The sequence below is a fragment of the Pecten maximus genome, chromosome 18, assembly GCF_902652985.1.
Source record: "Pecten maximus chromosome 18, xPecMax1.1, whole genome shotgun sequence".
In the NCBI taxonomy this organism is placed as follows: domain Eukaryota; kingdom Metazoa; phylum Mollusca; class Bivalvia; order Pectinida; family Pectinidae; genus Pecten; species Pecten maximus.
Window position 1 is genome coordinate 18,308,587 of NC_047032.1, and position 27,356 is coordinate 18,335,942.

The 27,356-nt window shown below is 35.6% G+C and overlaps 1 protein-coding gene and 2 long non-coding RNA genes across 3 annotated transcripts; 2 read left to right on the top strand and 1 right to left on the bottom strand.

Moving 5' to 3' along the window:
* The first annotated feature begins 4,779 nt into the window (after positions 1-4,779).
* On the top strand, positions 4,780-7,073 carry LOC117316838. Its single transcript, XR_004530013.1, has 4 exons — positions 4,780-4,904; positions 5,733-5,867; positions 6,267-6,368; positions 6,968-7,073. It is a non-coding gene; the product is annotated as an uncharacterized LOC117316838 (long non-coding RNA).
* A 1,473-nt stretch (positions 7,074-8,546) lies between these two features.
* LOC117316839 lies at positions 8,547-15,684 on the top strand. Its single transcript, XR_004530014.1, has 4 exons — positions 8,547-10,391; positions 11,070-11,204; positions 11,498-11,607; positions 15,587-15,684. It is a non-coding gene; the product is annotated as an uncharacterized LOC117316839 (long non-coding RNA).
* A 559-nt stretch (positions 15,685-16,243) lies between these two features.
* Positions 16,244-22,308, bottom strand: LOC117316840 (forkhead box protein A1-A-like). Its single transcript, XM_033871620.1, has 3 exons — positions 22,009-22,308; positions 17,686-18,293; positions 16,244-17,395 (listed from the first exon to the last, which is right to left on the bottom strand). The coding sequence occupies exons 1-3, from the start codon at positions 22,085-22,087 to the stop codon at positions 16,718-16,720; spliced, it is 1,365 nt and encodes a 454-aa protein (XP_033727511.1). The 5' UTR covers positions 22,088-22,308; the 3' UTR covers positions 16,244-16,717.
* Between the last annotated feature and the right edge of the window lie 5,048 nt (positions 22,309-27,356).

Genomic DNA, 27,356 nt, shown 5'->3' on the forward strand with positions numbered 1-27,356 from the left:
GTATTTTCGGATATCCAAGAAAAAGTGTGGGTCCAAAATGACAATAGTGAAAACTATGAGGAAACTGTAAAAATAATTATACATGAAAATTTGAAAATTGAAAATACCCGTGATATCCCCATGGCATATGTACATCACATTGGAAACAAGGGTAGCACCAGGGGTGGGAGACCACGCTCCATCATAGCCAAGTTCGTCCATTACAGAGATCTAACAAATGTGAAAAAAATGCAGTGAAATTAAAGGGAGTCCAGTTTGGAATTAATAAGCAATATCCAAAAGAAATTGAAGACATCAGAAAGAGGCTGTATCCGGTCCAAAAACGAGGGGGAATTTTTTTTTTTTTTTTTTTATATTTCTTTTATTTTCAAACATTTTACATGGTATACATAAATAGACATCAACAAACAATCACTTGCACACTCGCACCCACAGCATTCAAAAGATCATTGTGTACGCTATGATAGGTCATACATACATACACACATACACACACATACATACATACATACATACAAGCATACATAGATACCTACATACCTACATACACACACATACACACATATATACATACATAGCGAGGCATAACAAATATACTTGCATATGTAGCATCATGACATAACATAGTACAACATAGCGTAAATAAACATAACATAAACAGGATTTTCCCACATATTTTGTTATAAAAGGTCCTTTTTAAATAAATCAAAAAAATCAAAAAAGTTTTCTGCATTCAAATGACAGATTTTAGAATTAACAGTACATCCTAAGGATGCAGAGTGCAGAGACGTTTAGTTTGGGAGGCCTTGATGGATTGGGGGAAAAAAAAGGGAAAAAAAGATATGAAGAAAGTAGTTTTACTTAGAGACAAATCATTTATTGATGGGCAGTATATGTGAACCATGTAACCCCAAAAGGTTGAAAGTTATGAAAAGTAAAAATCCAAGAGACTATTGGAAGCTACTGAAAGATGACGGGGGAAAGAAAACCAAAAGGAACAATACCTATAGATATGTTCTTCAATGCTAGTGTTGATGATGGTAATACTGATGTACCTGTAGGTTATGATGACGGTGTTGATGACTTTTTTAAATTTTGATATAACAAAGGATGAGGTCGAAAAAGCTATTAGATCACTGAAAAATAACAAGTCATGCTCTGATGACAATATTATAAAGGACTCACACAACTAAATAATTTACCATATGTTATTACTAGTGACCCCATCCCTTTATTCGCTCGTTTGAAGTTCAAATGATATGAAAATATCAAATTAAAGTTTGAAGTTTTTTCTATCGGATACATGTTGTAATTGTATAAGTTTAATGGCATATAAGAGCACACGGGTACTCGAAAGACAGTAACCCTGACATTAACAGTACAATTGGGTACCCCCACCTGGGGAATTCCCGCCTCTTTACACCTCGAATCCTACGTCATTCTATTTTTAGTAGGAGTGTATATTTTTGATTTTCCAAACCTCAAGACCCTACTCTTTATTCTCGTATATAGAAAGTACCCATTTCATATGTTATTTACTCAGGAAAACAGCTACAAACCTAAGAAACACATTTGTTCCTCGGGGACTTGGTTCAGTTCCACCAGCTGATTGGCTGATTTAGTTGTGCGAGTCCTAAACGAATATATCAAACATTCCGCTTTGAAAATGACCGATTTGTATGTAAAAATATTCAATATCATTTTCAACAGTGGTAATTTCCCACCAAATGGGTAACAGGTAGTATTGATAGTGTACTAAAAATTATAGGCCGATTACAATCGTTAGTTGTATGGGGAAGTTGTTTACTAGTATACTAAACCAAAGGCTACAGAAATATTCTGAGAATGTCGGCCTAATATGTGAAAACCAGTCGGGGTTCCGTAAAAATTATTCGACAATTGATGATATTTTTTTTTCTTAACTCACTGATTAATTTGACACAAATGATGAAAAGCAAGTTATATTGTATATTTGTTGATACCGTACTGTCCAGCTGTTGCAATTGACAGTAAACAATGGAAATTGAAAGTTAATATAGAAAAAAACAAAATGTATGTTTTTTAATAAAGGACGTAGAAACAATAGAATTGAATTTTTAATTAATAATGAGGTGATAGAGTACGTGGATATATAACTTCACCTATTTGGGCTCGATATTTTGTCGTATACGTTCTTTTAATGAAACGAAAAAAATACAATATCAAAAAGGCTACTATAGCAATGTATGATGTTATTAAGAAATGTAGACAACACAACTTATCGACTCGTTGTATATATGACTGATTTGAAAAGATTGGCAAACCAATTTTACTGTTTGGATGCGAGATTTGGGGTTTAACTGACCTCAAAGTAATTGAACGTGTACACTTAAAGTTTTGTAAATTATTACTTGGATTAAAGAACAGTGCTCCTAATTATATTATGGCGAACTTGGTACAACGCCACTTGAAATTCAGTAAAAACAAGAGTAATAACATATTGGTCACAGTTGACTCATTCTAAATTAAGTAAAATTAATATTAAACTGTATCTTTGTTATTGTAATCATTTTGATAACAAACCTGTTCCTTACATAAGTTTTGTTAAAAGTGTTTTAAATGTATACAATTATGAATATTCTTCTAAATGTAATCCACTGTGGCTAAAACATGTTATTAAGTTAAGACTTTATGACCAGTACTTACAGAAATGGCAGAGTGATGTACATAATTCATCAAAGGCTATATGTTATAGAATTTTTAAGGATAACTGTAATTTTGAAAATTATTTAGATATTTTTCCTGATAAAGATAGAGTAATTTTTTGCAACTTTCGCACTACTATTCATAAATTTATTGTTGAAACTGGCAGATGGCACCAGATTGAGTATAAGGAAAGAAAAATGTCCACATTGTAATGGTCAACAAATTAGTGATGAATTTCATTATTTACTTGAATGTACAGCGTTATCTGCTCACAAAATTTTATATATAGACAAATACTATTGGTCAAGACCAAATGTTATTAAGTTTAACAAACTAATGAATATAACTAATGTTAAAAAACTAATGGAAATGTGTATTTTTATCAGATTAATTAATAACATGATCTGTCCTCCTTGATAAGAATGAACATATTTTGTTGTGAAACAGTGAGGGGAATCAACTACGAACACTACTATAATTGTATATATTATATTGTAAATATGTTTTTCTCTATACATCATGTCAATATGTGAAAAGAGAATAAAATGAATGTGAAATTTGATTTTGGGAGGCTGTCCTTAAATGACCATAGCTTTTGTTAGGATGTTAAACAACATAAAACAAATAGTTATGGCTTAAAACACACCATCGGAAACTCACAGGACTCTTGATCGTCTCTTTTTTTGTCCCGTGGGTTATAAGAGAGGGCGATTCTGATTCTTTCGAACATGTACTTAAACGGCATAGCAGATTTAAAGTCCCCTGGGGTTCCGACTATGAGGGTAACATTGTTATCCAGAAAGTATTCCACAAACCTTTTTACTATTTACACCGTATTTGAGAAAGTTATTTAATATCTGTTGCAGATTTTGATAAGGTGGCGCATTTTCTGTAAATCATAATGTGCTATACTAGGCTTGGTGACGAAACTTGGTATGTGTTATATTAACCTTCCAATTAGCAAAATCAAAATATTAAAGAGGCTTACCCGCAGACGGACCGGTAAACGGCACATCTCCGATCACTAAATAAACTTCAGTACACGTTTCTATGTGACAAAATTAGAGGCTTTCCGACTTTATTTCTTGAAAACAATTACAGAATATGTATTTAAAAGACGTTTTAAAACTCAACCTGAGAGGGAAATGTATGGAATATAACGGCAAATCTTCTTTGTAAATCGCCGCTGCCTTTGAAGTTATCACTGTGCGGCACTGTGCACGTGCTTGTTTCTTTGATGTGTCAATCAAATTAGACTTATTGCGGGTTGCGATTAAATAAATAATATTTAAAAATGAGGTTTTAATATCACTTTTCAGCGTTTTATAAGGAAAACAAAATGAAAAACTCAACAATTCCAACAATCTGTCATGTGTAAAAAATCTTTTTCTATTAGCCAATTTTTCTGATCTCTCTGCGGGCAAGCCTCTTTAAGGTTAAGTTACAACTTATTTGAATCTTTGGCGATAAAAACAGATATCGCGGTCAAGTGTAAAATCTCATGCAACTTAATAACAAAATTGTACTGATAATAAATAATTATTTAAAACTCGCATGCTTGTTTTATTCCTTTTTTTATTTATTTTACCAATCTGCACACAACAACAGCGGCTGTTCAAGTTTGTTCAGACGTCGGCAAGGCTGTTATTTTAAAGTTATAACTTTAATTTTATTTAAAAAGAAAAGAAATTGGGAACATCACTATAAATCCTGAGTTGTCTTGGTATGTATTATTAATATATGTGTTTTAGAGACAAACATATACTGCGCTAGCACGCATTAAGATGTTTGCCTTGATTTCAATTTCAATATTTGCTTTCGTCAGTCATTTACAGTTAAAATAGTATGCCGCATTTGTCTGTTTGCTTTTAAGTCCAAGCAGCTGTCCTGGATGAAGATTTTGTCATGGCATCAAGTCGTCTCCCCGGAATCTAAACATGTTTACAGTATAGGTCTGTGTGAATCAGATGTGGTCTATTTCGTGTGTGAGCCATGCCCTTGGACATTGGATTACGTCAGACTGTCCGAAATCGTGCATTGTCCAAGCAGGGGTCAGAAGATTAGTCGCAGGAACGTGACATTTGACCAAACTTAAAACTGACCACTATAAAAGTGGAGAGTAGCTGACCACCATCATTGTTTAAACTTCTGTTGACAAGAAATCATACCAAGCACCATGAGAACTTTCATCGCTCTCGCCATCTTGGCTGTTACCATCGGTGAGTTTTGATTGGTTCATTTTTTCGTTTTTATGTTTGCATCAAACTCAAACTTTTCGTAGATTTCCTGATTTCAGTTTTGAAATCCTTTGAATATTTTGGTAAAATTCACAAGTAACGCTTATCTTTAAAACATTCTACATCACTGGCTTTTACAACGCATACGTTTAATGCAAAGCTGTCCTTTCGAAACATAATCCATGGTTACCACTTATACTTGAAGAAAAGGTCATACTAGTTTGAATTTCTTTTGATCTAGGAAAAGTGTCCGATTTGAAATCAAGGTCACTAGTTCGAGCCTAGTCGTGTGCAGATTAAATATCCTTTTAGTCTAGGTAGAGTGCCCGGTTAGAGATCAAGGTCACTCGTTCGAGCCCAGGCTTGGGCAGACTGTTTTTCAATTAATCCTTACTATCACATGTTTTAGTGTAAATGGCCTGTCTTAATGTAAGCTATAGGGATGGCTCAATCTGAGATAAAGAACCTGGTTTGTATTTGACTCCGTGTCATGGCGTCCGCTAGACGTCGATAGTTCCTCAAATGTCAAGACAGCTTTCATTTCTCTTTCATATTACTTCACAATTGTTTCATTCCTGAATTCTAAAGAGATAAGCCAACTTAAGCTTGAAATAGAAAAGTAACGAAATATTCTAACTAGTCTAATTGGATGTAGGTTAGGCTGTATTGACTCTTAGTTGTTCAGCCTAGCGGAGAGAAATGGTACAAAGGCAGATAATCCCGTCTGTATTTCGCTAAACACGCCACCTAGCGGAGAGGAGAGAAATGAACCAAGGAATGTAATATCTTTAATTTCTTTTCCTCTGTCAGTCTGTGTAAACTCAGAGGGGTGCCGAAGCAATTCCGACTGTGAAAACGGATTAACAACGTGCGCAGCCAACCACGCCCTGACCTGCCATAACCGTGCCTGTTACTGCGAGTCTCAAACCACCAACACCGGAAGCAGTAAATACTTTTTTGTTTCATTTTGTGATCTTTTATTACCTCCCTTGGAAGGTCACATAAGACAGCTTTGACTAAATATTGTTTTGTTTAAAAAAAATTCATTTTTATTTTTTAGTATTATTATTTTCAAGAATACATTAATTTCTGTGGAGTGGACTTAATTCGGAAGTGCTTAATTGTGGTATCGGTCCTATTATTACAGTGTGCTTATCCCCGTTCGCCATATTGGATCCTGAGGGACATCTCCACATAGATCCCTACCACACCGTTACGTATTCGCAATGGTTTATAGAGACTACATTTAAAAAAAACTGACCCAAATGAAGTTTTATTTTGTTAAAAAAACATGCCGAATCACTCTAATATGTTATATACTTTAAAACACATTGGTATTTTTAGCATGTGTGAGCAAATCTGACTGTCCTTCCACTGCCAACTGCCACAACGGACGCGGTAACTACCATTGTGTCGACGCTAAGTGCAGATGTTTCTACTTCTAAGGTAACTTTCGGCTTTCATGACAACGTGAAGTTGTTATTGGGTAGTTTCGGGAATTCTCGGAATACCCCGTAGATTTCCGACTTCTTGGCATAATATGCTTCAAAAATATTAATGTACGTTTTTTCTCATACATCCCAGTCACATGACAGCCGATTAACAGCAAAAAAATGTAAATAGAACAGTTATCTTTTGTGGAAAAACTATTTTGCTGTTTGGCAGTGTAGTCTTTAAAAGGAATGATATACAAAATATGTTTCATATTGCAATTGCTATTTGTTAAACATACATTTATTAACTTCTAATAATAACAGGACTAAAATATAGCTTTTATAGAATTTTCATTCAGGTTATGCATGATTTTATTAACCTACTCAGGTTTGGAGTTAAGGAGAAATGAGATTTTCACTAATTAAGTGACTAAGGTAGTCAACTTTTGAACAACTTGGCTCTGAACAAGAAATTTAAACACCGACCTCATCCTCGGTTAGTACTTTTTCCCAGGTTGATAAAGCATGTGTCGATCTTATCTAAAGACAGTAATTGTGAAACATTACTACGAGTAATCTAAATCAGTAAATATGTCTGTTTATATTTTTCAGAACACCTAATCGTTTGGAAACCGTCTGAGTTTTCTTCTTGAATTCATTATTTTCGTTGTATATTTATTATTTATTTATTTATTGAATAAAGAATAAACAATTAATATTTAATCTTTTCTCAGATCCTTTAAAATATTCTCAGATGCATTATAACATCAAAATTAAGAAGGTATTAGTAAATCGGACGGACAAGAATTTCACAAATTTGTCTCCCTTCACGTCTTCTTCGACGCTCAAATGAAACAAACATGTATACACAAATTCAATAAATGTATACATTTTATTTAAACCGTTTAAGGGGATCTCTCCAATTCTCAAAATTCTATTTTTTTTCTTTACTCTACAAATGCCTGTTGGTGGTGTTCTATCCAATTTTCAAAATCATCCATATGTATTAGATTACAATAACACAAATATCGAATTTTGTCTTAATTGTAGTTGTACAAATACATTTTTGATCTACAAATGTACCTTAACACTAAATGTGTTGCCGTTTTTCCTTTGCTTGTTGATAAACTGACCTAAATGCAATATCATAATGTTGGATATGTATACATGTATGTCAGTGTAAAGTGACGGCTTAGTGTCATGGTTCAATATCGAGATTTCCTGAGAATTCGAGGTAACTGTTTGAACAGAATTTATACTTCGAGTTAAGCAGGGTATTCGAGTTGTCAGAGTTTCAGATAACGAAGGTTGTTTATAGTTACATGTACAGGAGCATATGCCGAATTACGAATTATAGAACTGCATCATACAAGTGCTTTGTCCTTCTAGGACTTGTAAGTGATGTTAAGGGCCACAAATATGGAAATCAGGAAGGAAAAATCACAGAACAAATCACAAAAATCACGAAAATGATAAAATTTAAAAAAAAAAAAAAAAAAAACATACATGAAAATAACAAAAACTGACAAAAACCATGAACAAATAACGAAAATGATAAAATTTACAAAAACATGAACATATCAAACATCGTGAAAAATATGAAAATCAACTAAAACATTAAGTTACTACTAGCAGAGCATACGTCCCAATAATCACAAAGACACGTCTGTGGGTAGTTAAACTATAAGCCCGAGATAAGTTAATGCTGAATAATATATACAATTGTATCATAAAGTTGTTTCGTCCCTCGACACTCCCTACCCGTGTCGGTTTGTGTTTCTCGAGAAGCTAAAGTGCGTATCTCACTGGCCTGGAGACTAACTGGCGATCTACTGGCGACTCGAGTCTCCGCTAGTCGCGGCGTCGTCGCTGCGACGTCTCCTGGAGACTAACCGAGTCTCCGTGGAGTCGCGGGAGAATCGAACATGTTCGATTTTTAGGAGACTTTTTTTAGTCTCCAGTAGGTCTCCAGCAAGTCTCGGCGACGTCTCCAAGACGTCCCTGCAACGTCGCCGCAACTGATGGAGATTAATTTTGTCCGCGACTAGAGAGACGTTTTTGCGACGTCTCCGCGACGTCTCCGAGACCTAATAAAGACTAATAAGACTGAGGAGACGTTGCGGTGACGTTGCCGCGACGTCTTCGCGACGTCTCCGCAACGTGTCCGCGACGCTGCTCGACGTATTTCAGAGACCATGTGACACACCCCAAGCTCACATCGCCGATACTGCCGCGACTAAGGAGACGTCTCAGCGACGTTTCCGCGACATCCCGGCGACTTTTCGTGCAAATTGATCGTCAACTTCTCGGAAGTCGCCTTGATGTCGTCTTGGTGAGAGTGCACGACATTTTTTCCTCCCGGGTCGCCGCACAGTCGCGGCAATCGCGGCGACGTCTCCGCCAGTGAGATACGCCCTTAAGAAATGGGCCAGTCTGCGATGTCGTTGTTGTGTCATTGGGCAAGACAGTTTATCATAATTCCTCTTGATTGCACGCGGCAGGTCTCCAGTAAGTTGTTCATAATGAGCCTGACTTTTCAAGGGGTGATAAACCAAGGAAACAAACGAGCATTCATAATCTATTCTTCATTGACTATTGAAATGGGGAATGGTTTAGGTATTTAGGATACTTTTGTGTATTTTGATGTTAAAACTTTAGATATTTGGGAGTGTTTTGGTGTTAAAGCTCGATGTTTTTATAATTATAATATTTGTGTAATATAGACATAGTTATCTCCTAATTAGGAATTACAACTTAGTCGTAATTATGACATAATTAGTCAGACTGACGAGATAATCAAGTAATAACGAGATAATGTAATCGTAATAACGAGATAATTAAGTCGCAATTACGAGAATACTTCATGTGGCACTAACTGGTTTCTGTAAACCATGAAACAATTATCATTTCTTTATAACACCACGGAAGTAATATAAATAAAAGAAGATAGAATGTCACAATTAGAAAAATAATTCATAATAATTATGTCGTAATTACGAAATTAATATGTCATAATTATCAGAAACCTAGGTCGTGATTACCTCAAACTTTAGTCGTAATTACGACGACTTAGCTATGTCGTAATTACGAAATAACTAAACAGAAAGAAATGAATAACATAAAATGTCGTAATTACAAAATAATACGTAGTAATTATGTCGTAATTACGAGATCACTGTGTCGTAATTACCAGAAACCTAAGTCGTAATTACGACTTAGCTATGTCGTTATTACGAAATACCTGTAACTAAATAGTAATTACGAGATAACTGAATAGTAATTACGATATATAGTTTTTATTGATGTGGCGCTATTTCCCAGAGTACATGAAGGTTAACCGTAATGGAACCTGGCAGAGATTGTAACCGGCTTCCGTAACTGTTGATTTGATAAAACATGTTTTTTTTATGAAAGATTTTCAACACATATTTTTGATCGAAAGTTGAGTGTAAAGATGTAGTAAATTGGTTTATTTACTATTTATATCAACGTCATTTTCTAATTTCTAATTTCGAACATTTTTGTAACTTATTTATTACAAACGTTCACACTTCAACTTTTTTTTAAATCTGAGTTTTCAACGATAGCAAACTGTCATTTACTTTATAAATTAACATAATAATGTTAGTTTATGTTTGAATAATAATCAATAATAGATCTATCGGTTATTATCTACGAAATACCTCTGTTTGATTCCATGGTGGAGTCCAGCTGTCCTGGATGAACATTAAATGTAATATGACATCCGACAGTTTCCTTGGAATTTAAGCATGTTTACTCTAACAGTTCGTGTGAATAAAAGTCTATTCTTGTATTTGGACACTTGCTTACGTCAGATTGTCCGAAAACGTGCACGTCTCGATCGGGGTCAGACGATTAGAGACAGGAAACGTGACATTTGACCAAACATAAAACTGACCACTATAAAAGTGGAGAGTAGCTGACCACCACCATTGTTTAAACTTCTGTTGACAAGAAATCATACCAAGCACCATGAGAACTTTCATCGCTCTCGCCATCTTGGCTGTTACCATCGGTGAGTTTTTGAGTTTTTTTTTTTTCTGTTTTTGTTTTGTTGGGTTTTTTGTTGTTTTTTTTTTTTTACAGAAACATTTCATCATTTTGTGGTAAAATTGACGGATAACGCCAAATCTTAAACATATTCTGTGAAATTGTATATCACATGTTGAAAATTGACAAATTTAATCATTTTTCAAGCTGAACTTGTGTGATTTACGTTAAACTGGATTGTTTGTCGTAGTTTTTTCTACTCTCCAATCACTAAAATATTAATGACCGTATGTTAGCCGAGAGAAAAAGTGATAAAACAGGAAATTCAGTATAGATTTCGTCAGTCGAAGCATCCCGTCCGAGTTGATATCCGAAGATTGTCGGAAATTCCCCCGAGATGAGTTGCTTTCCGGTTATTACCGGAAATTCCCCCGAGATGAGTTGCTTTCCGGTTATTACCGGAAATTCCCCCGAGATGAGTTGCTTTCCGGTTATTACCGGAATTTCCCCCGAGATGAGTTGCTTTCCGGTTATTACCGGAAATTCCCCCGAGATGAGTTGCTTTCCGGGTATTACCGGAAATTTTCCCGGATATGTTGCGATTGATATTTTGTTAAACATGCAGACTAGCGGAAAGAAATTGTACAGAGGCAAATAATCCAGCATATATTTCGTTTAACAAGTTGACTTTATCTTTTATCAGCATGTGTAAACTCAGAGGGGTGCCGAAGCAATTCTGAATGTGAAAACGGATTAACAATGTGCGCAGCCAACCACGCCCTGACCTGCCATAACCGTGCCTGTTACTGCGAGTCTCAAACCACCAACACCGGAAGCAGTAAATAGTTTTTTGTTTCATTTTATTCACATCCAGCATGCACCACTTCCGCTCCTTTATGATACACCAACACCCGCCTGCCCCCACGCTATTGACAGGATGACGTTCACCAAATAAATATTGAAAGCAAAATGGACTTTTGAAACAAATGCATGAACTACGCCATTAAAATTTGTTGAATTATATCTTTTATTTAAAAGTCATAATATAATTGTCCAGTTGAACTTGCTATTCCATTAGATGCTTTATCATACAATGCTGTACACATATTTCGAAACACATTTGTATTTTAGCATGTGTGAACAAATCTGACTGCCCTTCCTCTGCCAACTGCCACTATGGTCGCGGTAACTACCACTGTGTCGATGGAAAATGCAGGTGTTACTACCAATAAATAAATCAGGTAACTTCTGATTTTCAGTATAACATGATATCACAATCGGGTGACATCGGAAATTCTCGAAAAGTCCCGAAGAAGTTATCATTAGCTTGAACCTATGAATTATTTTCATATTTCGAGGATGAAGAACTCTTGAATTTCCGGAATAACCCGTAAGTGTCCAATTTCTTGATTTCATTTCATTGAAAGAATAAACCCATCTATTTTTGTAGCTTGACATCACAATCGAGTTACCGCAGTAATTCTCTGGACATCAAAATCGAGTTACCGTAGTAATTATCTGGATATCACAATCGAGTTACCGCAGTGATTATCTGGACATCACAATCAAGTTATGGCAGTGATTATCTGGATATCACAATCAAGTTACCGCAGTAATTATCTGGATATCACAAACAAGTTACCGCAGTAATTATCTGAACATCAAAATCAAGTAACCGCAGTAATTATCTGCATATCACAATCGAGTTACCGCAGTAATTATCTGGATATCACAATCGAGTTACCGCAGTAATTCTCTGGATATCACAATCAAGTTACCGCAGTAATTCTCTGGATATCTCAATCGAGTTACCGCAGTAATTCTCTGGACATCACAATCGAGTTACCGCAGTAATTCTCTGGATATCAAAATCGAGTTACCGCAGTAATTATCTGGACATCACAATCGAGTTACCGCAGTAATTCTCTAGATATCAAAATCGAGTTACCGCAGTAATTATCTGGACATCACAATCAAGTCAGCTCAGTAATTCTCTGGATATCACAATCGAGTTACCGCAGTAATTCTCTGGACATCAAAATCGAGTTACCGCAGTAATTATCTGGACATCACAATCGAGTTACTGCAGTAATTATCTGGATATCACAATCGAGTTGCCGATGTAATTATCTGGATATCACAATCGAGTTACCGCAGTAATTCTCTGGATATCACAATCGAGTTACCGCAGTAATTATCTGGATATCACAATCCAGTTACCGCAGTCATTCTCTGGATATCACAATCGAGTTACCGTAGTAATTCTCTGGTTATCAAAATCGAGTAAGAGTAGTAATTCTCTGGATATCACAATCGAGTTACCGCAGTAATTCTCTGGATATCACAATCGAGTTACCGCAGTAATTATCTGGACATCACAATCAAGTCAGCTCAGTTATTCTCTGGATATCACAATCGAGTTACCGCAGTTATTATCACAACATCAAAAACGAGTTACCGCAGTAATTATCTGGATATCACAATCGAGTTACCGCAGTAATTATCTGGACATCACAATCGAGTTACCGCAGTAATTCTCTGGATATCAAAATCGAGTTATCGCAGTAATTCTCTGGACATCACAATCAAGTCAGCTCAGTTATTCTCTGGATATCACAATCGAGTTACCGCAATAATTATCTGGACATCAAAATCGAGTTACCGCAGTAATTCTCTGGATATCACAATCGAGTTACCGCATTAATTATCTGGATATCGCAATCGAGTTACCGCAGTAATTCTCTGGATATCAAAAACGAGTTACCGCAGTAATTATCTGGACATCACAATCGAGTTACCGCAGTGATTATCTGGACATCACAATCAAGTTACCGCAGTAATTCTCTGGATATCTCAATCGAGTTACCGCAGTAATTATCTGGACATCAAAATCGAGTTACCGCAGTAATTCTCTGGATATCAAAATCAAGTTACCGCAGTAATTATCTGGACATCACAATCGAGTTACCGCAGTAATTATCTGGACATCACAATCAAGTCAGCTCAGTTATTCTCTGGATATCACAATCGAGTTACCGCAGTAATTATCTGAACATCAAAATCGAGTTACCGCAGTAATTCTCTGGATATCACAATCGAGTTACCGCAGTAATTATCTGGATATCAAAAACGAGTTACCGTAGTAATTCTCTGGATATCAAAATCGAGTTAGAGTAGTAATTCTCTGGATATCAAAATCGAGTAAGAGTAGTAATTCTCTGGATATCACAATCGAGTTACCGCAGTAATTCTCTGGATATCACAATCGAGTTACCGCAGTAATTATCTGGATATCACATTCGAGTTACAGTAAAAATTCTCTGGATATAACAATCAAGACAGCTCAGTAATTCTCTGGACATCACAATCGAGTTACCGCAGTAATTATCTGGATATCACAATCGAGTTACCGCAGTAATTCTCTGGATATCACAATCGAGTTACCGCAGTAGTTATCTGGATATCATAATCGAGTTACAGTAATAATTCTCTGGATATAACAATCAAGTCAGCTCAGTAACTCTCTGGATATCACAATCGAGTTACCGCAGTAATTATCTGGACATCACAATCGAGTTACTGCAGTAATTATCTGGATATCACAATCGAGTTACCGCAGTAATTATCTGGATATCTCAATCGAGTTACCGCAGTAATTATCTGGATATCACAATCGGGTTACAGTAATAATTCTCTGGATATAACAATCAAGTCAGCTCCGTAACTCTCTGGATATCACAATCGAGTTACCGCAGTAATTCTCTGGACATCAAAATCGAGTTACCGCAGTAATTATCTGGACATCACAATCGAGTTACTGCAGTAATTATCTGGATATCACAATCGAGTTGCCGCAGTAATTATCTGGATATCACAATCGAGTTACCGCAGTAATTATCTGGATATCACAATCGAGTTACCGCAGTAATTATCTGGATATCTTAATCAAGTTACCGCAGTAATTCTCTGGATATCACAATCGGGTTACAGTAATAATTCTCTGGATATAACAATCAAGTCAGCTCAGTAACTCTCTGGATATCACAATCGAATTACCGCAGTAATTCTCTGGACATCAAAATCGAGTTACCGCAGTAATTATCTGGACATCACAATCGAGTTACTGCAGTAATTATCTGGATATCACAATCGAGTTGCCGAAGTATTTTATCTGGATATCACAATCGAGTTACCGCAGTAATTCTCTGGATATCACAATCGAGTTACCGCAGTAATTATCTGGATACCACAATCCAGTTACCGAAGTAATTATCTGGATATCACAATCGAGTTATCGCAGTAATTCTCTGGATATCACAATCGAGTTACCGCAGTAATTATCTGGATACCACAATCCAGTTACCGCAGTCATTCTCTGGATATCACAATCGAGTTACAGTAGTAATTCTCTGGATATCACAATCGAGTTACCGCAGTTATTATCTGGATATCACAATCGAGTTACCGCAGTCATTCTCTGGATATCACAATCGAGTTACCGCAGTAATTCTCTGGATGTCACAATCGAGTTACCGCAGTAATTCTCTGGATATAACAATCGAGTTACCGCAGTATTAGACTGGATTCCCTGTCGTATTTTATTCTACTCTCCTCTAGGCGTTGCTTCGAAAATACAATCGTATTCATAAACGCAGCCTAGCGGACAGAAGTGGTACTAAGGCAGTATATCCATTTCGTGTAAAAGCTTCATATTTCCGGATTGTCACTTAAAACTCACATCATTCATTTGATAGTATTAATTCATTTTCGGTTAAATGATGAAAAAAGTCGAATTAATTATAGAGACGACAAAATGACCGATATCTTCTTATATTTCGCCAATTATTATGCCATATGTATGCATTAAAATTCGTCATTCTAAGATAGTATTTTGCATACGTTCTGAGAAGCTATGAATTGTAAGCGGATATTTTCAAATCATAATGTAATTTTGGTTTGTTTTACGATATTGTTTAATACACTCCAATGATTCTTTTAGTTATTTACTTCGACTATTTATATTCATAAAAGCCTTTTAGGTTTTTTTTTTAACTCAGAAGCATTAATGTAGGACTTTGTCCACGGTTGATATTCTTTCTTGGGTTAATAAACCATGTATCAACCGCATCTATAATTAGTCTACAAGTCTATAATTTTGTAACATTAATATACATATTCGTTTAATCCATTGAAATAAAGGTATTTGCTTTTATTTTTCAGAACATCTTATCAATTGGAGGCCACCTGGTGATTTCATTCATTCATTACTGGTTTCGCATGTTAATTTATCTATTTATTTAATAAAGAATATAAGAAAACAGGTTTTTTTTTCATTCTATACCGAGAAGTATTATCAAATCGGTATACACTACAACGACCAAAGTCAGACTAACAAAACACAATTGATTTATATACCTCACAGTCCCTGATTTAGCACTCTAAAATTAAGCGCCAAGCAAGCAGTTTAGGAACTGTAGTGTCGTTACATTCACAAATTATTATTATAACAATTACCATGTACTGAATCTGGTTTAGAGGATGCACTTTATCCTGTACCAGAAATTATCATTAAATATTAAATATCTTTTCGCCCGAAAAGACGAAATTTAAGGTTTGTTAATTTTCGTCTTTTCACCCCGAAACGACGAAAATTAAAGTTTTTTTTTTTAATTTTCGTCTTTTCGGGGGGAAAAGTCGAAAAGACGAAATAGCTCAGATCAGCTCCGTAGTTTTTAAATGGAATTAGTGCCAAGAGTCTCACTATTAGCAATAAAACATTCAGACAGCAGAACGAAAAATGGTGTGGAGGTCGGTACATGTGGAGACTCTAGTTTGTCCGGTTGGATACAAATATAACAAAAAACTCGATACTCTTATCAAATATCATAGATTTATTTTATAATCTCCATATTCATAAAAACAAGACTTTATACAATTTCAAAATTTACCTCTTGTTTTTTGATAAAATTGAAGATAAACATAAAATGAACTTTTGATAGGGGATAAAAATGAAATGAGCGAATACGGAGAGAATAAATTACCAAGTTTATGTCACGTGATCTCTCATCTACGTCATAAGTATTTAAATTATTCATATAAAATAAATGTCACAATTCTGATAAAACAATGCTTAATAAATATATGTCTTTATATACAGTCTATACATCGGTTTCTTCTCCAAGTAAAGGGGAGGTAATTGCGTGACCCCACATTTACTGACAGTTCAGTAAAATACATAATTACAATTGTTCACTAAATATTCAGCAAATCAAACTGTACAATGAATACACTTACTATGTAAGCGTAAATTAGCACTATATTTATCCGATTGTCTCACTTCCGGTACAGTCTTCAATTGCCGGTCCAATCGGGTGTCAGAGACATCATTGGATCACTTCCTTGGATCGGATAGTAGTTTACAGGATACGGGTAGGCAAGCTCGTGTGGTGCAGGATACATCATGTGACTCGACTGATACGGAGAGTAGTACGAGGTGTATGAATCTGAATAAGATGGTGACGTCATCGGAACGGGAGAAATACGTAGGAGATTTTGTGCGGACGTCAACAAAGATGGCGGTGGTGAGGCACCGTGGTTTGACAAGGGGGACAATTCAAATGGACTCACGTGTCCTAGATCAGGTAACTCTGGCGTCAACCGACCTGAATTCTGATAGGTCGGAAGAAATGAGAGATAGGACGAATTCAGATTATGTTTTTGTTGTCTCCAATAGAACATGTCACCATTGAGGTCTTCTGGGCTAGATTCTAGAGTCTCATGTCCGCTATCACTGATAGACGTCGATAATGTGGACGACTTCGGAGAAATATCGTCGTCCGTTGAAGAATTCCCTGTGTCAATGGATTTTTCCATATCAAGTTTGGACAGGAAGTCGGACTCCGCTCCATATCGTACCTGGAAACTGTCTGGGAGAGTGTCGCCCGAGCTCACAGTCACGTGATCCAGTACTTCCGGTGTTTCGATCATGTCAGATTGGGTTGGAACCTCTGGCAGAGAGCAAATCTGAAACTAAATTACAGAAAACGTTGTTTTTCTAAGGTTTAAATGTATCAATATCAACGAGATTAATCTGTACGCAAGAAGAATATTAAGCCCGTCACTCAAAACACTAACTTAAACGTTTTTTTTCTTAATACATTTACATTTTAATGTTTCATGTGTCATTTGCACGATAATTTCTTTATAAATACAAATGTATACATTTACAACATTATCAATTAAGAATATATATTTACAGATTTGTTTTTGTAAGTGAAAATATTCACCATTTAAAGTTTGTTTTCCAGTCATTTACTCACCTTTACTATTTGCCTTGGGTCGCTACTCTCCGAAACCATCGTCCGGAAACTGTCGAACTTCTTCTCCAAGTATACTGCCACTTGACTCCAGAATTGTCCTGCATTGACTTTATAATAACCCCACCTAAGGGTGTTCATGCCGCTTTCTTTGTCCACGGACGGTCGGTAGTCTCCCCTGGCGAAACTCACGATACTGTTAGGGTGAATACACCAGAGAAACGACGATCGGTTCGGCAAACCCGGAATCCCATGTCGTTTCCCGACGGCAATTTTTGTAAAACATTTTGTCTTGGATAAGCTGTGTCTTACGGCGTTTTTCCAATGACTTCTATGTGAATCCCGGAAAAACGTGAACCTGCTTTTAATATATTTGTAAATCTCTGTGATAGGCAGACAGAAGTTCGGCGATCTCAAAACAGCTAGGTACACCAGTTCGGTATATGAATAGTTCGGTTTCTTTGTTGGATCATCGCCTGTGTCAAGCTTCTCGTAGACCTCGACGAAATCATCCATGACCTTTCTAAGGTCAGTCTCAACCTGTTGCAGAGACGCCGGAAGTGAATCACCCAATGCATTGAGGTCAGAGCTGGAAACATGGACCGGATCTTCTGCAAAAGAAAACGTCACTTGTAATTATGATTTATATATATAAACATTACTTACGTATGAACAAATCAACATCTGATGAAATGCAGATTTACAAACTGCGATACAAGTTAAATTATGCAGTAGAAGTACAATATCAGGTACATTTAACAAAAAATGGCGGCGCCGTTCTTAATATCCCCGAGTTCTTTAGACATACTTAGGATATCGCAAAAAAACTTTTGAATGTGCTTGGAACTGGGTGTAGAAGGCTGTCGATGGGTGCATTGATTGAGTAAAAGGTCTTCGTGTGGCTTTTATTCATGTATGGGTTTGGATTTCGTGCTAAGTGCCTTTGTTTAGGTTAGTAGAAAAATGTTCTTTCCGTCGGTGTGCGATTCATTGAAATATTGCACTTTGATTTATCATTGTCAAAACTTGCACGGCTGTAAATAATAGGCCATGGATTTAGACTGTAGACGTGGACACAGAAAACCTAAACAAAAGAGAGTCACCATCCCAATACACACTGTACATGTATGGTTCTCCGTTATATCCCGTTATCGTCCAGCAGTCGCCGCATAATCATCTTAGATTTGAGAGAAAGCTATCAAAGATGACACAAAAAGTTTAATGTTGACATTTTATTTTTATCTTTTTATTTACTTATTTTTCAATATTTATCTTTTATTTTTTATTATTATTTTTTTTCTTCAATTATTCCATCTTTAATTCCGGCTTTGATTGCTTTATTTTATTATAATAAAATGTTCATCAGCTCATAAGTATATATTTGACCTTGACCGTTTAACTGATGACCTTAGCATTTTGTCAGTTTTTGATTGACATGAAGACCTGGGACTTGGTTATATGACTGCTACCTCGTCTACAATCAAGTTTGTTGTATTATGTTATTACAAAGCGTTTATCATTTAAAAAGTGTTACCTTGACCTTTGACTCAATGACCTTCATCATTGGTCAGATGATTTTTAGTTACACAATAAACAAGTTTGCTTTTTCGTGTCAAGATAAATGCTTGACAAAAATAAATGCAAGATCTGACCATGACCCTTTACTTGATGGGCTTGTGGCCTTGACCTTTGATCCGATTTGTCATTAAACTGTTCGTCCCTATATAAAAGTCTGAATTCTGTACCGACTCGGACTGTTTTAACACCGACTTCGACAGTTCTGTTTAACCAAAGTCCCTCGGGAAACCAGCCGAGGTAAACTGTCAAGTATGCTTAGCAGACGTGGATTCTTCCAGTTTTACTTGCATTTTCGTTTAACAGGGGGTCACGACAGGGGGCCACGACAGGGGGACACACGACAGGGGGCCACGACAGGGTAGCCTAAACCCCCTCAACGTCGTAGATTTCTGGAAAATAGTTGAATTAATTTCTTTTCAAACAAAAATATCGGAAAGTTAAAATGTAAGTCGTAGTCGACTTTATTCAATTAATAAAGTTCTGTGGTCGAGACATTTATAATCTTTTACTCGCTCTAATTTCCACTTAAATCCAGTCGGAGTGGCATCAGAAATATCCGTTAGGACTTATTCTATTACATTTCAGAAAATAGTTAACTAACGAAATGTACAGCTTCATTACTCCATTCACTAATGGAAAAGTTTTTATTTATCACGGATATAATCCAAATATAAGTACATTACTCAACTTGGAAGAAGTGTTTGTAAAATATCTAATTAGCATTTACACATGACAGAAAAAAAAATGTTGGGAATTTAATTTAAATATCAATTCCAAGGATATTTTGTTGTTGTTATTAAATGATTTATAAAAGTATTGTCCAACAAATGAACAGACCAAGGGAAGTAATTCTTACGTTACACGAATAAAACCACTGAATTGTGTGGTTTGTGGCATGTATCCGGGAATATCATTGATTTAACAAACACAGCACTACATGTCCTAGTAAAATATTAAAAAGTTAAGGTCAATTATTTGTTAAAGCTTACCCAGAAATTGTCTCTATAGACACCGTGCATTATTGCGCAGTTTCAGAATAATCCTAAATAGACATTATTTCAAACTTAATTCATTTGCAAAGTCATGAAGTTACCACTTCGTCAATTTTGGGGGAAATCTTTGTTTTCAACGACGTGAGAATTAAAGTTTATTTTGACGTTCATATGCAATTCGATTTTCTATTCTATCTTTCAATACCGTTAATATCCATTGTTTTTGCTAGCGCTATTTCGGAAATTTTACATTGTCTAGCCATTAAACCTACATACATGTACTTCAAAAGGTGATTAGCTTAATTACTTGATTAGTGAAAATCTCATTTCTCCTTTACTTCAAAACCTGTGTGAGTACATGAACATGTCTCCAAAATAGACAGATAGAGTTTAATAAAATTATTTGTACTTTTATCTGCTTTTAACCTAATTTCGATGTATCTTTCAGTTATTTAACTTTGACAAAATGGTTTTAAAAGAGTACTTAAATTGTATTTTAGTGCTTGTTTTATTTACTTTAAATTCAAATCTTAAAGCATCAAAATGTGAAAATACACAAAACAGATACGTAATATGAACATATATCTTGAGAAAATAAAGCGAGGAGAAAAGTCTGTGAACTGCAAATTTTACGTTCTGAATTTCACAAAACCTGGTATAGTCATCACAGGATCTTGGCCTTTCCTAGCCCACGGTCCGTGTATACGCACAAAATAAAATAATGTATATGAACTTTATTAGGTAAGTCAAGTCCCTGTGGCAGTTACGAGTTTTAGATTATTGATAGAAGGATAAATTTTGTAATAAGAATAAAAGTGACATCGTCAGTTTATATGGAAATAGGTTCTGCTCTTTTTCTTTCGGCGGTAGCAAACAGTATATAGTTGAGGTACTGTGTCACGTATTTGGTTTAAATATTATGTAAAATGTATTGTCTCCTTTGAGTATTAGGACATAGCTAAGTTTACTCCAACAATGTTAGAGGTTTTACACGGCGAGATACTTTTGATAGGCGCCGTGTCGCAGTCGGCAAAATCATATCCGATAGAAAAAGAGCCGACCAGCGGACCTCTTATGTTATAGGAGTAGAGATTTTGCTTGTGTGTATTTGTATTATGGAGAGGACATCGATAAGTTAAGATAACTTGAGACCTTATCCTTTTGTGTAATGTCTATGCAATAAAATTGATTCAGATTCAATTAAACGTCTTTGTTTAGAAGAAATAAAATTTGGGTACAAACTAAAACTTTCCGCAGAAGACAAGTGGAATTCCTACACAGACAATACTGAACATGTAAAAGCATACTATATCCCACTTACTCTTTTTTTCTAAAATTACTCGCCAGCAGAAACCCAATAAAGTAAATTTGGGGAAAAAAGTTAAACTAGCGGTCATGTGGTGTTGTTTAGAACATGCTCTGTCGGTCGACTTTAGCATAAAATAAGTTTCAACTAGGAGATAAAAGCATCACTTTTCACTGTTAAAACATATGCGTAAAATCGTTAAATTAAACCAAATGAACGTCACAAATACTCATAAACCTAGCGAAATACGAAAGTATGTCTGCATGAAACTGTAAACATCTTAATCATGTGTAAAAATGAACAAAATCTGCAGCGATCATCGATCATCGATCGATAAACATTACGTATTAAAATGTATTATATTACTGCTCAGGACAATTACATACAGAGAAGATAAGTGTATATATAAATATTATGCAAACAGTGATCACTGAAAATATAAAAACAAACCTTTAAATGCCAACTTTGACGGTGGTAGATCGCTCATAGTTTCTCCGTCGATCAAATCACACCTCTTTCGCTTTCCCATACTGTCTGTGTGGAGATTTCGTATAAAAACTATAAACTCACAAGAATTCCAATGATGTTATCTGAAGTCGATGGAAATCAGAAATGTAAATAAACAAAAACGTTCGTCTGTATATGTAAAATCTCTTTGACACTTTGTTTTTTCTGTCGCTGAGTTTACCGGTGGCATAGTGAACTCATTTCACCCGCGCGAGAAGAACGTGAAACGGACATCTCCGATTCACCTGTGTCACCTCTGACCCGTGACGTAGCAGGGTTCACGACCCGTGTGGCCGGTAATGTTTTGATTACTGTGTTTTTATTATTGATTAACGGGACACAATATAAACAGTTTAATTATCTCCGAGTAACAACATTCAAGGATTTCGGACCTTACTGTGGTCATTAGCGACAGGATGAGATATCGTTTGTAGATAATGACGTGAAGATCCGTACTCATTCTCATCTGGAACTTCCATGTCGAACCTGACACCATTTACCGAGAACAGTGTTTACCATAGTTCAATACTGGAATTAGATAGTAAGTTAAAATAAGTTATATAATTCAGATAATATATATGCTATTGAATTATCTAGAGAGAATATTTTTGAACAAAAATCATGCCAGCAAAACGGTGACACGTTTCTGGTCAACTTGTAAATAAAATATCTAACGAATAGTATTGACAGTTTTTTATTGTGAAAAATATCACAACTCATTAATAAATTATATACTGATAATATTTCATTTGTTTTCTTCTTTGTTCTTAGTATATACGTTATTGTGTATCTGAACCGTAGTATATACTTCTGTAATTCTGCTTTAGATATCATTTATGAAAAAAATATCATAATAATAGCTTTTATTTTTAGCTCGTCTCTTTGGAGAAGAGGGAGAGCTTTTGTTGTCACTCCGGCGTCGGCGATGGTTTTTTTTTTTAAATATTAAGTGTTTGGTGCAAGTGTTGAAAGGCATAGTAATTTATGGTAATATGGTCCCTGTGTGGGTTAAACTATCCCCTGTCGGAATTAAACTAAAAGATTATTTTTTGAGGAAATTTTCTGCGTTAGTTTTTAGTGCAAGTGTTGAAAGGTATGAATTCATCACTTATTGATTGTACTAGGGTGCTGATGTTTGGCAATAGAGCCCCTCTGGAGTAAGACTATCCCTTCCTGGAGTAAAACTAAAAATAATGGGTTTTTTCTTTTTAAATATATATATATATTTATTTTTGGACTTCTTTTTTGCGTTAAGCTTTTGTTGCAAGTGTTGAAAGGCATAGTAATACATGATATAAAGGTCCCTATGGGGGTTAATCTTTCCCTTGCAGGAGTTAAACTGAAATAATTTTTTGGGAAATACAGATTTTTTTAGGGTGCTGATATTTGGTAAAAGAGTCCCTCTGGAGTTACACTATCCCTTCTTGAACTGAAAAAAAAAACAATATGAAAATTCTAACACTATACGCTTCCACATTTTTCAAGGGAGACAACTCTCATTAGGATAATTTTTACAAAAAAAAGAAAGAAAAAGAAATAGGTCCAAAAGCAATTATTTAATATATTTATTCAATTTACAACAGCGTAATGCTGAAGCCGAATAGGACCAATGAAAATAATAAACTTAGTTGGTATCATTAAAAAAATAAAAACAAAAAAATATCGTATATACGAGTTTCTTTCTCGTATATACGAGTTTATTTCTCCTATACGAGAAAGATGCTCGTATATACGAGATTTTTTATTTATTTTTTAATGATACCAACTAAGTTTATTATTTTCATTGGTCCTATTCGGCTTCCGTAGCATAGCTTGTCTCCAAAATGTTTGTCAATAAATAATTTACATACCTAAATTGGTATTATTTTGAAAACTGCATTAATACACAATATACAATCTGATCAAGTAAATAATATAGATATTATTAATGCAATTTGTGAAACCATACCAATTAATATATTTTAATTTTCTATTGACAAACATTTGCGAGACGAGCTATGCTGTTCTCAATCAGTTCTTGTTGAAATAAACGATCAACTATTGCCCATCAGGAAGGACATTCTTTATGATAAAGACATGTATCTCTTCTCGTCTATTCAAAACCAATTTTCCCAGAGTAGTTTTGAGGTATGGTGCAGGAAAAGTAAACACCAAAAATACAAAATCAATGTACAACTTACATACTTAAGTATCTACATGTATGTATATTCAGCTGCCCTGCAGGTAGGGCGTAAGAATTGTACCTGCTGCCCCCATTGCATGATCGTAAGAGGCGACTAAATTTGGGATCTTATCTTTTCTCTTCTTTCTGAACAACTTTCTTCTTCCTAATGTCTCCCTTGTCAATGCCTCACCTTTGGCCTTTAGTTGAGCGTTCGCCCCTGTGCGGAAGGCTTTGGGTTCTGTCCCCTGGCCGAGACATACCAGAGTCTTTAAAAATGGTAGTTGCTACTCCTGCTTAGCGTTCAGCATATTTGGAGTGGGACGGCTGGTTCGCCCGTTTTCAGTATAATGTGACCGGGTGGGGTGTGCTGCTGGGTGTCTTCGGCAGTATGCTTCAGTGAGGTAGCACTATAAATCGGCAAAAGTTCCGGCATATCACAAGGAGACTTAACACGAACATACCGCAGCCTCCCAAAACACACATACGCACTCACCACACGCATGCATGTTGCACGCACGGGAGGCCGTCCTTAAATGACCTTAGCTGTTAATAGGACGTTAAACAAAATAAACCAAACCAAACCAAACCATCTATATTCAGTATCGTCTGTATCTGTGGATCTCCTTATGAAAACGCTTGTCATTTATTTTCTTTATTTATTTCCTATCCATACACACCAGAGGTTAAAATTGTTTAAAATCTGTTTTACAGTGTACACGAACACAATAAATTAATGATAACATATTGATTTTTTTTTTCGAAATAAGTGTTAAAAAAATCAGGATAAACTCTTCCTGTTTTTGAGATCACGTAAACTACACAGGGCCTATGTACGAATTCTCAACCCACTTCCATATATATATATATATATATATATACATATATGTATTTTAGTATATGAACCGCGCCCAGTTCCTGTGGATGTGATCTCATTATTCCATTCCAAGTTACTTCCAGGTTTTTAGATTCCATGTATAAACTGGGTGGGAAGCCATTGGTAATGTTGTTATAACTTGTGTCCTATCCTGTCGTTACTTTGTTGTCAAATGCAATATAAATGTGTTTAAACTGACCCATCCTTCTCTCTCACTTCTCTTTGTTTACATATTAAAGTATTTGTCGGTGGCTTAATTAAGGTTACACCATTTCTTATTGTTCAACCGTCACAATTTAGAAAGAGGTCCCAGACGGGAGAGGGTTGTTATTTTGAGGTGGGGGTCTAGATTCATTGTAGTAGTTGGTGACTACCTCACTGGGAACATACGGGAGACCTGTCGCATGCCATCCAGAGCAATAAGGGTAAAGTGCCTTGTCCAGGAACGTAGCCACAACACAGACCGGTCCATTTGTCAGCTTCACGATAAACAGAAAACCGACACGAGTAGAGAGTGTCGAACTAAGAAACTCGGATCTTCACCTGAGGTTAAGTGGCCGCAGCTCAGACAGGACAGGAGTATAGCAAAGATGGCCGGACGAGTGACGCTTACAAGCATTTCCTCTATTTCTTCTGAAACTTTTTTCTCATCGGGAAGGTTAGGGTCACTTTTGCTTTCTCTTTGATATTATTTCGGGTCCTGTCATAAACACTTTTCAACACACTGAATGAGGCAATTTAATTTTGAAAATTATAGATTTGAAAACTGTAGGTTTAAAAGGACTCTTGATTTCTATAAATCTAAAATGCAGTTTTTTACTCGGATAAGAAACATTCACTTATGGAAATTACTTAAAATTCAAAATCTCATACAGGGAACATGAATTACAAATATTAAGTGTCCTTCATTGAAGATGTTATTTTTGATTTCAAGATCATTGACGGAACTGGTGTCAGGCTGGAGAATGGCTGCGTCTCGGTAAAAATATACTATATACAAAAATGTATTATTGTTTGCGAATAGGCGAATAGACTTGGTCCAAGGACCGACCCCGCGGATACCCTACTCCACCGAAACAGCTACTCTATCGCTTTTTAGGAAAGAGCTGTTCTTGGAGCCTCCTCTGACACCATTGTTCAACTTCTGCAGAAAATAAGACTCAGAAAAATCATTAATTGATACGTTAGTTTGTTTGAAATTTGCTATATTTTTAATGGATATTTATGGATTCTACAGTAACCGAGTTTATAATTTTAGATTTCCGAAAACCGCTTTGAAGGTGGCAATACTTTACAAGGACATATTATTACGTACAATGTAAATATTTATTAGATATTTCATAATTTTTATTATTCAAGTTAAAATTACAAATGCGTGACACATTCCCAAACACACCAGCCTTTACGTATTATGTGTATCATAAGATGTTTATAATATTATATTATCATAGCTTTGGGGAGGAAAACTCAACATTTTATTCACGAAACTGGGGTATCATTGCAGTCCTTTATCTTTTCAGAGTAAACCTCGTTGGACATTCCGGATGTAGTTGTGGAGATCCATGTGACTGTATCTCCCTTATCTTTTCAAACTCTATCTATCTTGTCAACCCTTCCCTACCCTTTCACTAACTCTTTGTATTTTGTTAAGACAAATAATTAAAGAAAGTATATATATATATATAAAGCACACAAACACGAAACCTTGATGGAGCTGGATTTCACAACAGAGAACGAAGATTGTTCAGGAGATTGTGTACCCAATAAACTTTGATTTAAACACGTGGCGGGCGTATATATAGCTAGATAGTGCCAGACAGTCTTTTACGCATGCGTATATATGATATGACGATACAAATGGAAATTATTCTGTTAAATTTGTCTTCCTTTCATTTATTTTGTCTTTCCCTCCTGAAGTCTTTCTATTGTTTGTCTATATAATGAGTACCTAATATAGATGTATTGACACTATCACAATGTTGATATGTATTTGTTGAGAGAGAGAGAGAGAGAGAGAGAGAGAGAGAGAGAGAGAGAGAGAGAGAGAGAGAGAGAGAGAGAGAGAGAGAGAGAGAGAGCTTCGACAATGTCACATAACTTGTGTCCAGCCTTTTGCTTCAAATATTGGAAGATATTTCATACATCATATACTTTAATAATATGGACGGCGGGGCCATCTCCCGGTTTGACGCTGCATGCTATTACCATAAATCTCCTACAATAACATCATGTACTGACGAAACTCAAAGCGTA

Bases quoted from the DNA above. Each gene is read 5' to 3' on its own strand.
- LOC117316840 (XM_033871620.1), bottom strand. From the start codon at position 22,087: ATGGGAAAGCGAAAGAGGTGTGATTTGATCGACGGAGAAACTATGAGC. The intron at 18,294-22,008 runs GTTTGTTTTTAT...TTTCTTTTGCAG, and splicing joins GTCAAAGTTGGCATTTAAAG to AAGATCCGGTCCATGTTTCC. The intron at 17,396-17,685 runs GTGAGTAAATGA...TCTGTAATTTAG, and splicing joins ACCCAAGGCAAATAGTAAAG to TTTCAGATTTGCTCTCTGCC.